General features: G+C 39.4%; 1 protein-coding gene across 7 annotated transcripts in view; it reads right to left on the bottom strand.

The window, feature by feature from the left end:
* The window catches only part of LOC104086611 (ion channel CASTOR-like), a 46,084-nt gene extending 35,311 nt beyond the window's left edge, over window positions 1-10,773 (bottom strand). For 3 of the 7 annotated variants that reach the window (XM_070177332.1, XM_070177335.1, XM_070177334.1), the window contains exons 1-2: window positions 10,344-10,772; window positions 9,862-9,933 (exon numbers count right to left, since the gene is read on the bottom strand). In XM_070177332.1, coding sequence (XP_070033433.1) covers window positions 9,862-9,933; window positions 10,344-10,703 — 432 coding nt within the window. In that variant the 5' untranslated portion in view covers window positions 10,704-10,772. Of the gene's footprint in view, window positions 1-9,861; window positions 9,934-10,343 lie in introns of all 7 variants that reach the window. The other 4 variants (XM_070177338.1, XM_070177336.1, XM_070177337.1 and 1 more) reach the window with 3 other exon arrangements.
* Between the last annotated feature and the right edge of the window lie 3,749 nt (window positions 10,774-14,522).

Below are 14,522 nucleotides of genomic sequence, written 5' to 3'. Positions count from 1 at the left end.
ATCAAACAGTCTAGCGATGGAGATGAAAAGGCAATAGCACTTTGGGCAAAAATCGATGCTCAGTTATGTAGCATCTTGTGGCGATCTATTGATTCCAAGTTGATGCCCTTGTTTCGTCCATTCCAGACATGTTATTTGGTTTGGGCAAAGGCACGCACCTTATACACTAATGACATATCTCGCTTCTATGATGTGATATCGCGGATGACAAACTTAAAGAAGCAGGAATTGGATATGTCTACTTACTTGGGTCAAGTTCAGGCAGTCACGGAGGAATTTGAGAAGTTGATGCCAGTTTCTGCTAGTGTGGAAAAACAAAAAGAGCAGCGACAGAAGATGTTTCTCGTTCTTACCCTCGCTGGACTTCCTAATGATCTTGATTCAGTACGCGACCAGATTTTGGCTAGTCCGTCTGTCCCGACAGTTGATGAATTATTCTCTCGATTACTCCGCCTTGCTGCAGCACCAAGTCCACCAGTGATCTTATCACAGATACTTGATTCCTCTGTTCTTGCATCCTTGCATCCCAGACAATGGATGTTCGGGCATCTCAAACTATGGAGCATAGACGAGGAGGAGGTCGTTTTGGAAGATCTAGACCCAAGTGTTCTTATTGTCACAAACTTGGACACACTCGTGAAATGTGTTATTCCTTACATGGTCGTCCACCCAAAAATGCTTACATTGCTCAGACCGAGACTCCAGGTAACCAAGGATTTTCTTTATCTAAAGAAGAATATAATGAGCTCCTTCAGTATCGAGCAAGTAAGCAGACATCTCCACAAGTAGCCTCAGTTGCTCAGACTGATACTTCTGTTACTGGTAATTCTTTTGCTTGTGTTTCCCAGTCTAGCACTCTTGGCCCATGGGTCATGGACTCCGGCGCTTCTGATCACATCTCTGGTAATATATCACTTTTGTCAAATATTGTATATTCACAGTCTCTTCCCACTGTTACTTTAGCCAATGGATGTCAAACTAAGGCAAAAGGAGTTGGACAAGCTAATCCCTTGTCTTCTATCACCCTAGATTCCGTTCTTTATGTCCCTGGCTGTCCTTTTAGTCTTGCATCTGTTAGTCGTTTGACTCGTGCCCTCCATTGTGGTATATATTTTATTGACGATTCTTTTATTATGCAGGACCGCAGTACGGGACAGACAATTGGTACAGGACGTGAATCAGAAGGCCTTTACTACCTTAACTCACTCAGTCCTTCCACAACATGTCTAGTTACAGATCCTCCAGATCTAATCCACAGACGTTTAGGACATCCGAGTTTATCCAAACTTCAGAAGATGGTGCCTAACTTATCTAGTTTGTCTACATTAGATTGTGAGTCGTGTCAACTTGGGAAACATACCCGAGCCTCCTTTTCGCGTAGTGTTGAGAGTCATGCAGCGTCTGTCTTCTCCTTAGTTCATTCTGATATATGGGGTCCTAGTAGAGTCAGTTCATCCTTGGGATTTCGTTATTTTGTCAGTTTCATTGATGATTATTCAAGATGTACTTGGCTTTTCTTAATGAAAGATCGTTCTGAGTTATTTTCTCTATTCCAGAGTTTCTGTGCTGAAATCAAAAACCAATTTGGTGTTTCTATTCGCATTTTTCGCAGTGATATGCCTTAGAATATTTATCTTCTCAATTTCAGCAGTTTATGACTTCTCAAGGAATTATGCATCAGACATCTTGTCCTTATACCCCTCAGCAAAATGGGGTTGCTGAGAGAAAGAATAGGCACCTTATTGAGACTGCTCGCACACTTCTAATTGAATCTCGTGTTCCGTTGCGTTTTTGGGGCGATGCAATTCTCACAGCTTGTTATTTGATTAATCGGATGCCTTTATCTCCCATCAAGAATCAGATTCCGCATTCAGTATTGTTTCCCCAGTCACCTTATACTCTCTTCCACCTCGTATTTTTGGGAGCACGTGTTTTGTTCATAACTTAGCCCCTGGGAAAGATAAGTTAGCTCCCCGTGCTCTCAAGTGTGTCTTTCTTGGTTATTCTCGTGTTCAGAAGGGATATCGTTGTTATTCTCCAGATCTTCGTAGGTACCTTATGTCAGCTGACGTCAAATTTTTGAGTCTAAACCTTTCTTTACCTCTGCTGACCACCATGATATATCTGAGGTCTTACCTATACCGACCTTTGAGGAGTTTACTATAGCTCCTCCTCCACCTTCGACCACAGAGGTTTCATCCATACTAACCGTTGAGGAGTCTAGTGTTGTTCCCCCTAGTTCCCAGCCACATGAACACCACTCTTGACTTATCGTCGTCGTTTGCGTCCTCCATCAGGCCCAACTGGTTCTCGTCCTGCACCTGACCCTGCTCCTGCTGCGGACCCTGCTCCTAGTACACCGATTGCACTTCGCAAAGGTATACGGACCACACTTAACCCTAATCCTCATTATGTCGGTTTGAGCTATCATCGTCTGTCATCTCCCCATTATACTTTTATATCTTCTTTGTCCTCGGTTTCCATCCCTAAATCTACAGGTGAAGCGTTGTCTCATCCAGGATGGCGACAGGCTATGAGTGACGAGATGTCTGCTTTACATACAAGTGATACTTGGGAGCTTGTTCCTCTTTCCTCAGGTAAATCTACTGTTGGTTGTCGTTGGGTTTATGCAGTCAAAGTTGGTCCCGATGGACAAATTGATCGACTTAAGGCCCGTCTTGTTGCCAAAGGATATACTCAGATATTTGGGCTCGATTACAGTGATACCTTCTCTTCCGTGGCTAAAGTGGCTTCAGTCCGCCTTTTTCTATCCATGGCTGCGGTTCGTCATTGGCCCCTCTATCAGTTGGACATTAAAAATGCCTTTCTTCGCGGTGATCTTGAGGGTGAGGTTTATATGGAGCAACCACCTGATTTTGTTACTCAGGGGGAGTCTCGTGGCCTTGTATGTCGCTTGCGTCGGTCACTTTATGGTCTAAAGCAGTCTCCTCGAGCCTGGTTTGGTAAGTTCAGCACGGTTATCCAGGAGTTTGGCATGACTCGTAGTGAAGCTGATCACTCTGTGTTTTATCGGCACTCTGCTTCAAGTCTCTGTATTTATCTGGTAGTCTATGTTGATGATATTGTTATTACTGGCAATGATCAGGATGGTATTACCAATCTGAAGCAGCATCTCTTCCAGCACTTCCAAACTAAGGATCTAGGCAGATTGAAGTACTTTCTAGGTATTGAGGTTGCCCAGTCTAGCTCAGGTATTGTTATTTCTCAAAGAAAATATGCTTTAGACATTCTTGAGGAGACGGGGATGATAGGTTGCAGACCTGTTGACACTCCGATGGATCCGAATTCTAAACTTATGCCAGGACAGAGCCACATAGCGATCCTGCAAGCTATAGGCGGCTGGTTGGAAAATTAAATTATCTCACAGTGACTAGACCCAACATTTCTTATCCTGTGAGTGTTGTAAGTCAGTTTATGAATTCTCCATGTGATAGTCATTGGGATGCAGTTGTCCGCATTATTCGATATATAAAATCGGCTCCAGGCAAAGGGTTACTCTTTGAGGATCGAGGTCATGAGCAGATCATTGGATACTCAGATGCTGATTGGGCAGGATCACCTTCTGATAGACGTTCTACGTCTGGATATTGTGTTTTAGTAGGAGGAAATTTGGTGTCCTGGAAGAGCAAGAAACAGAATGTAGTTGCTCGGTCTAGTGCAGAAGCAGAATATCGAGCAATGGCTATGGCAACATGTGAGCTAGTCTGGACCAAACAATTGCTCAAGGAGTTGAAATTTGGTGAAATCAGTCGGATGGAACTTGTGTGCGATAATCAAGCTGCCCTTCATATTGCATCAAATCCGGTGTTCCATGAGAGAACTAAACACATTGAGATTGATTGTCACTTCGTCAGAGAAAAGATACTTTCAGGAGAGATTGCTACAAAGTTTGTGAGGTCGAATGATCAACTTGCAGATATTTTCACCAAGTCTCTCACTGGTCCTCGTATTGGTTATATATGTAACAAGCTCGGTACATATGATTTGTATGCACCGGCTTGAGGGGGAGTGTTAGTTTACAGCATGTATATAGTGTAGTATTGTCCCACATTGGTAGAGGAGTAGTATGTCCTTGTATAGTATAGCTATAAATAAGGACCTTTTGTATTGTATTGTTTATCCAATATCAATAACATATTTTCTCTCGTGCCTTCTCACAGTGGACTTTGTGGATAACGGGTTCGGATTGGAGTTTCGGGGGCTGGAGTAGGTCTGTGGTGTCATTTGTGACTTGTGTGCAAAATTTAGGGTCAATCGGACGTGATTTGATAGGTTTCAGCGTCGTTTGTAGAAGTTGGAATTCCTTAGCTTCAATAGGCTTGAATTGGGGTGCAATTCGTGTTTTTGATGTCGCTTAAGGTGATTTGAGGGCTCGACTAAGTTCGTATCGTGTTTTAGGACTTGTTGGTATATTTGGTTGAGGTCCCGGGGGCCTCGGGTTGATTTCGGATGGTTTTCGGATCAAAGTTTGAGTTTGAAAGACTGCTGAAGCTGGGACTCTGCTGGTGTAACCGCACCTGCGAAGCTTTGATCGCAGGTGCGGGCTGTGTTGCGCAATTGCGACTTTTGGAGGGGAGTGTGCAGTGGTCGCAGGACCGCACCTGCGTAACCGCAGATGCGGCTGTGGGATCGCAGAAGCGGAAATGGAAATGGGAGTTGGGTCCGCAGAAGCGACTTGGTGGCTCGTAGAAGCGAGTCCGCAGGAGCGGAGTCGGGGGCCGCAGGAGCGGAGGAAGCCGCAGAAGCGGGAGTGTGGTCGCTTCTGCGACACCGCAGAAGCGGGTAAAAGGCCGCAGAAGCGAGAATGCTGGGCAGATTATTTAAAAACGAAGGTTAGCGATTTTGCTTCATTTTAAACATTTCAAGCTCGGGTTTGGGCGATTCTTGAGAGGATTTTCGAGGGATTTCTTGAGGTAAGTCCCTTGTGCTCATTTTTTATCAATAATCTTGTTTCCCCATTGAATTTCGCACCTAGTTTGTGTGTATTTAAGGTGGAATTTAGGGCTAGGGATTTGGAGAGTTTGATTTGGGGATTTGAGTGACGATTTGGAGTCGGATTTTGGTAATTTTGGTATGGTTGGACTCGTGGATGAATGACCTTTCGGGTTTTGTGACTTTTATCAAATTTTTAGACGTGGGCCCGGGGGCCTGCTTTTGAGCCAATTTTTGACTTTTGATTAATAACTTAGTATTTTTCTTCTGGAATTGATTCCTTTAGCCCGTGTTGATTATATCGAATTGTTTATGGCTAGATTCGAGGCATTCGGAGGCCGTTTCGCGAGGCAAAGGTGTGTTGGAGTAGAGATTTGCTCGGATTGAGGTAAGTAACAGTTCTAAATTTGGTTCTGAGGGTATGAAACCCCGTATTATGTGTCGTGTGTTTGGTTTTAAGGTGACGCACATGCTAGGTGACGGGCGTGTGGGCGTGCACCGTAGAAATTTTGACTGGGTCAATTCCATGAAACTGTGTAGTTAAATAATTTGTTGTTATCCATACATTCTCCACGTATTAGAGAAATTGAACTGCAAATCATGTTTAGACCATGTGTTGACACTATAGGGACCCACAGAGGTCGTGTACATGTTGAATTATCTGCTAAATTGTTGTTTTGTACTCAGTCACAGCTTTGCTTGCATATTACATCTCAATCTCTATTGTTTATTATTGATGCATTATATCATTATTGTTTGGGCTGATTATAATGATTTCTGAGAGCCCGAGAGACTGGAGAGGTTGATGACCTTTATACAACTCTACCTTGGTAATTAAGTTCCGCTTTAGTTGGTGTGAAATGAGCTACTGAGTAAGCCGAGGGCCTGATTGTGAGGATATTTATGGGATCGAGTTGCACGCCGCAGCATGTTTCATTGATTTATGCCATGATTGGCTTGTTATAGCGCTTGGGCTGAAGGAGCCCCTCCAGAGTCTGTACACACCCCTAGTGAGCGCAGGTACCTACTGAGTGCGAGTGCCGAGTCCCGAATGCCGAGCGATTGAGAGGAATGAGTGATTGTGAGAAATGAGTGATTCTGAGGTTGGAGTGAATGGGAGGACTGAGCGACTGTTGCTCTGAGAGGATGCATTTGACTTTCATTTTTGTTGCACTTCAGCTGTCATATATCACCGTCTTGCAAATTTCTGAAAGATAATATACTCTGTTTCACTTGAACTTGACATGGATTAACTGTTATGGCCTAAATTGTCGAACTTGAAAGCATGCCTACTTTCCTATGTTGAAATTACTGTAATTGAACTATAACTGTGAAGCTCGTCACTATTTTCAGTCCTTTATTTAGTCTTGTTACTTACTGAGTTGGTTGTACTCATGCTACACCCTGCACTTCGTGTGCAGATCCAGGTGTTTCAGTGTTGATTACTTCGTGCAGTTGATCTTTTGGGAGGGTTCAAGGTAGCGGCGCTTCGCAGACCTTGTATCTCCTTCCCTATCTTTTCGTTTTATGTATTTACTTTCAGACTATTATAGACAATACTCCCAAATTTGTGATGTTTAGACGCTCATGTACTCAGTGAGACCCCGATGATGGGAATTTCTGTATTGGTTTTGACTTTCTATCCATTTTTAGAGTTTTGTTGATTAAAACCTGTGTTATTCTTATTTTTCATTTAAAACATGTGAAAGTATTTTGAAGTGTCGGTTTGCCTAGTACCACGTTAGGCGCCATCACGACAGGCTGAGTTTTGGGTCGTGACAGTAAACAATAAATATCCGCCTTCCATTTCTCTATTAACATTTTGACTACAGATCTCGTCTCTTCGATTCAATCCCCTAACATTCCAGGATAAGATTTTTAATTTCATTGAAAACCATTACTGATGGATTTCCCCTCTTCCTTTGAGCTTGATTCTGAAAAGTTCATGTTGAAAACTAGATTTTGGACCTCCACACCCCCCTTCTTCCTAATTGGAGTAGATACTGTTTTCATAGCAGTCTCCAATCTTTTCTCTTGCCTACGCCTATCAATTTTCATGAAGAGTGATAGTGCTTCTTCTTCACACCCCTGAAAATTTACCCCATAAGACTTGCTCATCTTTAAAATATTTTTATGAACCCATAGTGAAGCATCGGAATCCAAAGATGAAGAGAGAAACAAAAAATATCACTACTGTGTAAACGAAGAGTTTGAGAGTAAGCATTACACAATCTCCAAGATGATTTTTTTGAAAAAAAAAAGAGAATAGATCATCCATTTTTCTACCGCATATCCTAGTTTGACACCAAGCAATGAAGCTCTTTCTCTAAAAGAATTTTCATAAATTCTTTTCTACTAAGAGTTTGTCATTAACCAAAATTTCTTTATATACACAATTAGGTATTGTGAGGAGCCTAATAAGGATCAGCTTCGTCCACCAACCAATTTTCCTGATCATTAAAATCAAATATCTGCAGGGGATTCATGGCACTAAAAGAGAAAGGAGTGAAATCCCCCATCATAATTGTTTCCCTGTCATCTTTTATAAGAAGAGAGAGAGAGAGTTAGAGTCCGCAGGTGCGGATGATTTTACGCAGAAGCTGATGCGCACCTACGGTGAAGGAGCGCAGAAGCGAAGGAGCTGGCCTTGGGGGAGAGCCGCACCTGCGAGTAATCCTCCGCAGAAACGGAGGAGCAGAAGCGGCAAAAGGACCGCAGGTGATTTCTTCGCTTCTGCGGAAGCGCACCTGCGTGCCTTGTCCGCAGGTGCGGTTACACCAGGATTCAGCATGCCAATTCTGGGCAGCTACTGCTTTGGTTTGTTCCAAAGTTCAGAATCCCTTAGCACCTGGTTTGAAGTAATCTCATCCATCAATGGATCTCCACTTATATCTGTATCGAGAATATCAAATTTGTTTGAAAGCTAGACCTTATTCCCCATTTCTGGGCTTTTTGAAAGACCCAGATTGAACTTTGTAAGTTGAACTCCTTGGCCCAGTTCAGTAGGGCCCCCTTTAATTACAGGCCCCATGATAGTATCTTCCCTTATTTTCAAATTTGAGTCTGAACCAGCTGTCCCTTGAACCTTGTGCACCAACCCCTCATCTGTAGACCCAGCTATAAGTCTACTCCCCACGAACCCTCCTTCTAACTTTTCATCTTTGCTAGTAAAATTCTAGCTCGCCGAAGCCTCACACCACACCGGAATAGTGTAGACTACACCATTTTTTTCAAGCTCGATAGATTTAGGGATCTGCTCTAAAGGACCCTTGACTTTTAATGCGGACCCACTTTAGATGATTTCTCAAGGTGGTTTCTTCTTCAGTTTCGATCCAACCCCCACATTTGTCCCCAATTTGTATGAAGATGTCTTGATACCAGAGATGAAGAGGAACTCCAGAAGTCTCACCCATACCCAATCGAGAGTAGCGCCGGCAGGGAGACATCCAGTCGTTGGCGTCCACCAGTCAAAATTCATCAGCAGATTTCTCCATTTCCATTCTCCTACTCTGATGTGTTCTGCCAATTTCCCTGAGGGAAATTCGAAAAGGAATTTGGAGCCATGCATTCCATACATTTGTACCCCTGGGATTGAGCTTCATTTACTGTTAGCCCATCTTCGAATGTCAGATAGAGTTGGAAGTTCTTTAGAAGCTTTGAAGCTTCCAACCAGGCATCTGGAGAACACGTCGTAATCCGAGATTTCAAGCCCTACTACCGTGATGCGATTAGTGCTGGGAGCAATAGCAGATGTTGAGGATCCTTTCGCTTTCCATTTGTCAGTTCTGAAAGCCTCCAAATAAGCATGATTTTCATCTGACTTGGGAGGAATTTGCTTCACTGGGATTCTCAACCTTTGAATGACTGGGACCTCCCTATTTATGAACCTTTCAATCTTAAGAGCAAAATCTCTCCACCCTCCATTAAATGTTATTTCTGGCAAAATGATTACGGCCCTGCGCTCCCCCTGAACTGCTACAATACTAATGAATTTGCCATAATCGCTGTATTTTTTAGCGCAGAAAAAGGTGTACATGTGATCTTCCATCTCCTAAGGTCATTTCCCCTTCCTTCAAATGCAATGTGCAGTAATCCACAAATCCACAGCATGACTTTCCTGCTTAAAGTCATTTTCCTCATGTAGTTTGACTTACGCTCCACCCACTCAAACCAAACCTCATCTAGACCTTTGATTTCTATGATATCAAAGGATTTCCCACCACTATTGAAATAAATTCTATTAACCATGAATTAAAATATGATATAAAAACGAACAAAGTTTCTAAAGCAATTACTGATTAATGATTGACGAAAACTAAGCTGAAAACAACAAGAAGAGCCATCGGAAAAAGGAAATTCACCGGAAAGATTTTTTAGGCTCTTTCCTTGAAATTCATGCCTGGGAGCATTTTTTACTTTATTTTTATTTATTTTGAACATGTTCAATTCCTACCTGGTGTTTCCTTCCCCTTTCCTTCCTGGGGTTATTCTGGCAGTCCAATAAATAATAGATCACCCCTTCCGCCTCAAAAAATAATGATGGGGCTTGAAGTGTAAGGTAAAAATATCTATTTATGGTTGACCTTGGCCAGTATTGCCTTTGATTTTTGGAAAATAAGATTTACATATATAGAAATCTTATAGTAGTACAGACCAAATTTAGAAAAAGAAAAACTAAAATGCATAAAAGACGTTTAAGAAAACCGGAGTCGAGGAAAAACGTTTGAACTTTTCAAATAATAACAGTGAGGTACAAATGGAATCAACATGGTCATTGTAACTTTTTAGCCTTTGGAAGAAGTAGTAATTTTATCATTGTATCAACGTCGTATAACTTCCACACGAACTTGCTAACGTACTTACATACACAATTATATGCATGTCAGAAATCTTGATATTGGAAGTTACCTGCAAATCACTAACTTGATATTGCAGAGAAAAGTTTTTGTGTAGAAGAGATGTAAAGCAAACCACCACCATCTGCACCCAAAATATATACCAAAATCGTAATTTACATACTCAACCCCAATTAAGGAAGCATTTATTTTGCAAAAATGTTGAATTGTTTTCCATATTTTACAAAATGTAAAAAAGAACAGGCAACATATTTTGTTTTATCAAAAAGAATTGGGAAAAATTTCTCAACCAATAAACATTAGAGAAAAGGTTTACAGTTTCTTAATGGGTTTGGTTGAAAAAATAAAACAGGGAAAAAAAATTCAAAACGGAAATATCTCAACCTTTTTCTAAAACTAACGCCACAGAACTATTTTCTTTCTAGTACATGCAGTTCAAACAAAACTACTCAAACGAAGAAGAAAAAATGGCAATGTTCTCAATAAACAATAATCTTGTAAAAATTAGCCAATGTGGAGAGAGAGAGAGGTTACTGCAATAACGCACGCCATTCGCCAACGAACAAAGTCGGTATATTTCTTATGAGCCGACGTTGTCGTTTTGTTCCCGGAGCTTGGACATTCCTCTGACTGGATGAGAACGGCATCGTTAGACTTTCCGCCGATTTCATCTGTGGTAGCACCAGCAGAGTTCTGAATCCGGTGCCGGTGACTAATACGGCGTCGTAGAGTTCGGGGTACAGCCAGAGGAGAAGTAAAATTCTGAAAGGATGTCGTTGTTCGAGGGTAAGGAGAAGAGAATCTCCGGGCCGGACTTCGGGGAACGTTGAACGATTGTGAAGGGAAAAACCAATCTCGGTTGCTCGTCGACGGCGACTCCGTGTTCAAGGTCATTTTAGTAATTGGAATCAAAAGTAACCGGGTTTTCAGTAGCCTATTATATTAGTAGTCCTTTTGGTTTTCTCGACAATCGTGTTGTTGGGTTTTATTAGTAAATGAAAATATTAGATTGTGAATGTCCAATTCAAAATATTATCCATTTAATACTCTGTTGAAGTTTATCTACAAACAGGTGATGCAGGCAGATTACAAGTAGCTCATGCAGACAGCTTACAAGCAGCTGATGCAGGCAGGTTGTAAGGAACTTAATGAAATAATTTGCAACAGCTTCTTATTAAACATGCACTTTACAAGCAGTTCATGCAGACAGCTTACGAACAACTAAAGAAAAGCATTGCAGCTGCTTCCTTTCTTCTATAAATATAGGAGTTTTCAGTTCATTATGAACATAACTTTGAAAGTTGAATAAAATATCAATCTCTCCCTATACTTATCTTCAATTTATTTTTTTTATAGTCTTTATTTTATAACACGTTATCAGCACGAGACTCTGTCATTTTGAGCACTTACATTGAATTTAATTTCTATTTCAGTATTCATCTCCGATGTAAGGCGACACTCTTATGTCCGTGGTCAGATCTTGTTCATTCTGAGCATCATAAGGCAGATTTTATCCTTGAGGTGTGTTCATCTCCAATGTAAGGCGACACTCTTATGTCCGTGGTCAGATCTTGTTCATTCCGAGCATCATAAGGCAGATTATATCCTTAAGGTGGTGAGTTTTTCTTCTTGGCAGTAGTGATGTAGATATTACTTACATATGGAGTGGCCAAATTTGCGTAATTTAATTTGAGCCTTTTGCTTATATTTTTAAAAAAAAAAATCATCGCTTGCTTGGTTATATGTTACGTATACGGTACCTATTTTGGTATTTGTTTTCATCCTTATTATCTTAATAAAAGATTACAAAGTGGATAACATTGTTAGATCCACTTAAACTCTAGCAGAGTTTGCAAGAAATATACAATCACCAGAAGTGGTTATATTTCGTATATCTCATTGTAACTAAATTTTGTTAACCAGAAGTGGTATATGCCTATGACCACCAGAAGTGATAATTTAAACTTTCTATGGTTACAATTAAAGATAAGCTAGAGAACTATTCTCTATAGTACATGCACGCCTCGATTTGCTCATGAAGTAGTAAATATTTTAAAAAAGGTTGAAGCATCACAATTTGATGTGATTAATGCGCGTTCAGATAATTATGTTCGATTTCCTGAAGGATAAGAATTTTTGATAAATATTAATCTATTCCCTGAAGTGAATGTGATAGTATTAATAAAGTCGTAAATATGAACGCGCTCTTGTTGTAAATATATTACAATTCACCTCCAGAAGAGTTAATATGATTGAGAGAATATATACTCAATATTTTGTATTTTAAATTTGCTCCTGAAGAAGTAACACAATTGAAATTTCCTCCTGAATTAGGAAAATATTTTGAAGCAGCATTTTTATGTGCTTAAACAAAATAATGAGCTATTCAAAGTTATTTTTGAAGCACATTTTCATTCCCTGGAATGAATGAAGAAATACCACAACTCACCTCCTGAAGAGGTAGAATAGTAGAGGATATAAATATTATTTTTGTAGCATAAAGACCATTGCCACATGCACTTGTTGCACATAAAATATCTTGGATAATTTTATTAAGTATCATTCTAAGGCAAAAGCATTCTTGTAGAATCTTTCTACTACAACCGCATTAATATATTATGGTTAGTTATTGAGTTTCCCGAAAGAAATAACAACTCGTGTATCTTTTCTTAAAAGATGCAATGACTATGTGGTTGCCGTATTGATACAAAATATTCATATGTTAATGATATTTCTCCTTGAGGGAGATATTTGTCACAAAGTTAGTGGTAGAAATATTAAAATTCTTAATTTTCGTCATTTATAAATTTAGAATTAACTTTATATTGTTCATTTGATTATGATTTTCTCCCATGACACCAGAAGTGTCTGAGCAATATTTGGTAGTACAATAAAAGCTCTTAAAGAGCTAACTGTTTGTCTAGAAGACACATGACATAAGTAGTGTCTGAATAATATTTGATTGTGGAGAATAAATGGAAGGCTCCCGAAGAGCTTATTTGTCATTATTGTGGTCAAAACATATGTTATGATAAATCGAAGTTTACTAATACATATGACTATCATACCGAGACTACAAATGATTGAAAGATTGAAAATCTTCATGTTTCCACAATCATATGGGGTAAATATGTATGTGAGAAGATACATGCCTTATTCTTCAAATTTGTACTACATCATGTATCACAATATACCAGAAGTTTACTAATGCAAAAGTAGTTACAATAAATCAGAAATTTACTGATACAAAAATAGCCACAGTAAATCAGAAGTTTACTTATGCAAAAGTTTATGTCATAGTAAACCAGAAGTTTACTTAGAGATAGCACGTGCCATGATAAACTTGAAGTTTTCATTTGCCATTTTTAAATGAGCTATTTGAGAATTCATATTGGCATATACGGAAGAACTAGAAGATTCTTCAAGAATTCTCTTGTGTTGCTTGTTCTCATAATAACTTGATTATACCAGCTAAAGTTGGGACTAAAATTCCGAATTCTGGAATATATAAAAGGTGAAAATGGGCCTATTCACCTATCATATGAACCACTTATAGATGCATATATAAGATGGTTATATGTATGTTTATTGTCAACCTGCAGTTTGGCATTTGAAATTGTCTTTCTCAATTAAGAGCATGATTTTCAGATTATGAAATCAAGATAGTTCATCTTGATGATGCTGGTTTATATCCAATTTAGTTTAGCATTGAATACCTCATATTAATGGCTAAACTATTGCTTATGAGAACAAAGCCTTATGTCTTGGTCTAAGATTTTCTAAATTGCATACAGCAGCACTTGTATGCATCAGACCAACAAAATATGATAAGCCCTCCCCTCACAATTGGTTTAGGATCAAAAACCAAATATTTTTACTATCAAATAACTTTTGATGTATGGTATATGATTAATTTCTCTACTACAATGCACAAAGATATGTTTCCCAAAGAAGATTGGGGATATGAGTTAGTTTTTCTAACATTTGGGGGATGGAATAAAATAACTGAAAAATATGCTATATGAATCGAATTATCATTAATATGATCCTCGCTTAGAAGATAATTCAAGTCAATGCCAGAAACATTTGCTGATCCAAAGTTAAATATCATATTTCAGCTGCAAATGCTCTTATTAAAATTAAAATCTCTGAAGGATAGAGTTTACTGTACGCATGAAGTGTGGTAGACCAATCGGTTCCAAAGGTAACAATCCTTGAAAAGAATAGGAGCAAATGATCAAAATGATCATAATAAGGAGGAAATAAGCTCTGGAAGAGCCCACGACATAACATTTCATGAAACTCCAGAAGAAGTTCAAGTACCTGAAAATAAAGAAAGTGATGAGATCTCAACAAGTTATATAGCTTGCGAACTGATACGAAGTGATCATCGACGATATATTTGATATAATATAGTGCACAATATTATAAAAGATTGTGAGGATCGGAACTGTAGTCCATACACCTGAAGATGTCGTGCCATTTAAATATAAGTCATAACTTATATGACTCATTTGATTAATTCTATATGAAGATCCCTGAAGGATTTAAAATGCCTGAAGCAAATTCAAAATCTCGAAAAATGTATTCAATCAGATTACAAAGATCTTTGTACGGTTTAAAACAATCTGGCGCATGTGGTATAGTCGCCTTAGTAAATATTTGTGGAAAGAAAGTTACATAAATGATGTTATTTGTCCGTGTATTTTTATA

The sequence above is a fragment of the Nicotiana tomentosiformis genome, chromosome 6, assembly GCF_000390325.3.
Source record: "Nicotiana tomentosiformis chromosome 6, ASM39032v3, whole genome shotgun sequence".
Taxonomy (NCBI): Eukaryota; Viridiplantae; Streptophyta; class Magnoliopsida; order Solanales; family Solanaceae; genus Nicotiana; species Nicotiana tomentosiformis.
This window is presented reverse-complemented; position numbering and strand designations above follow the sequence as displayed.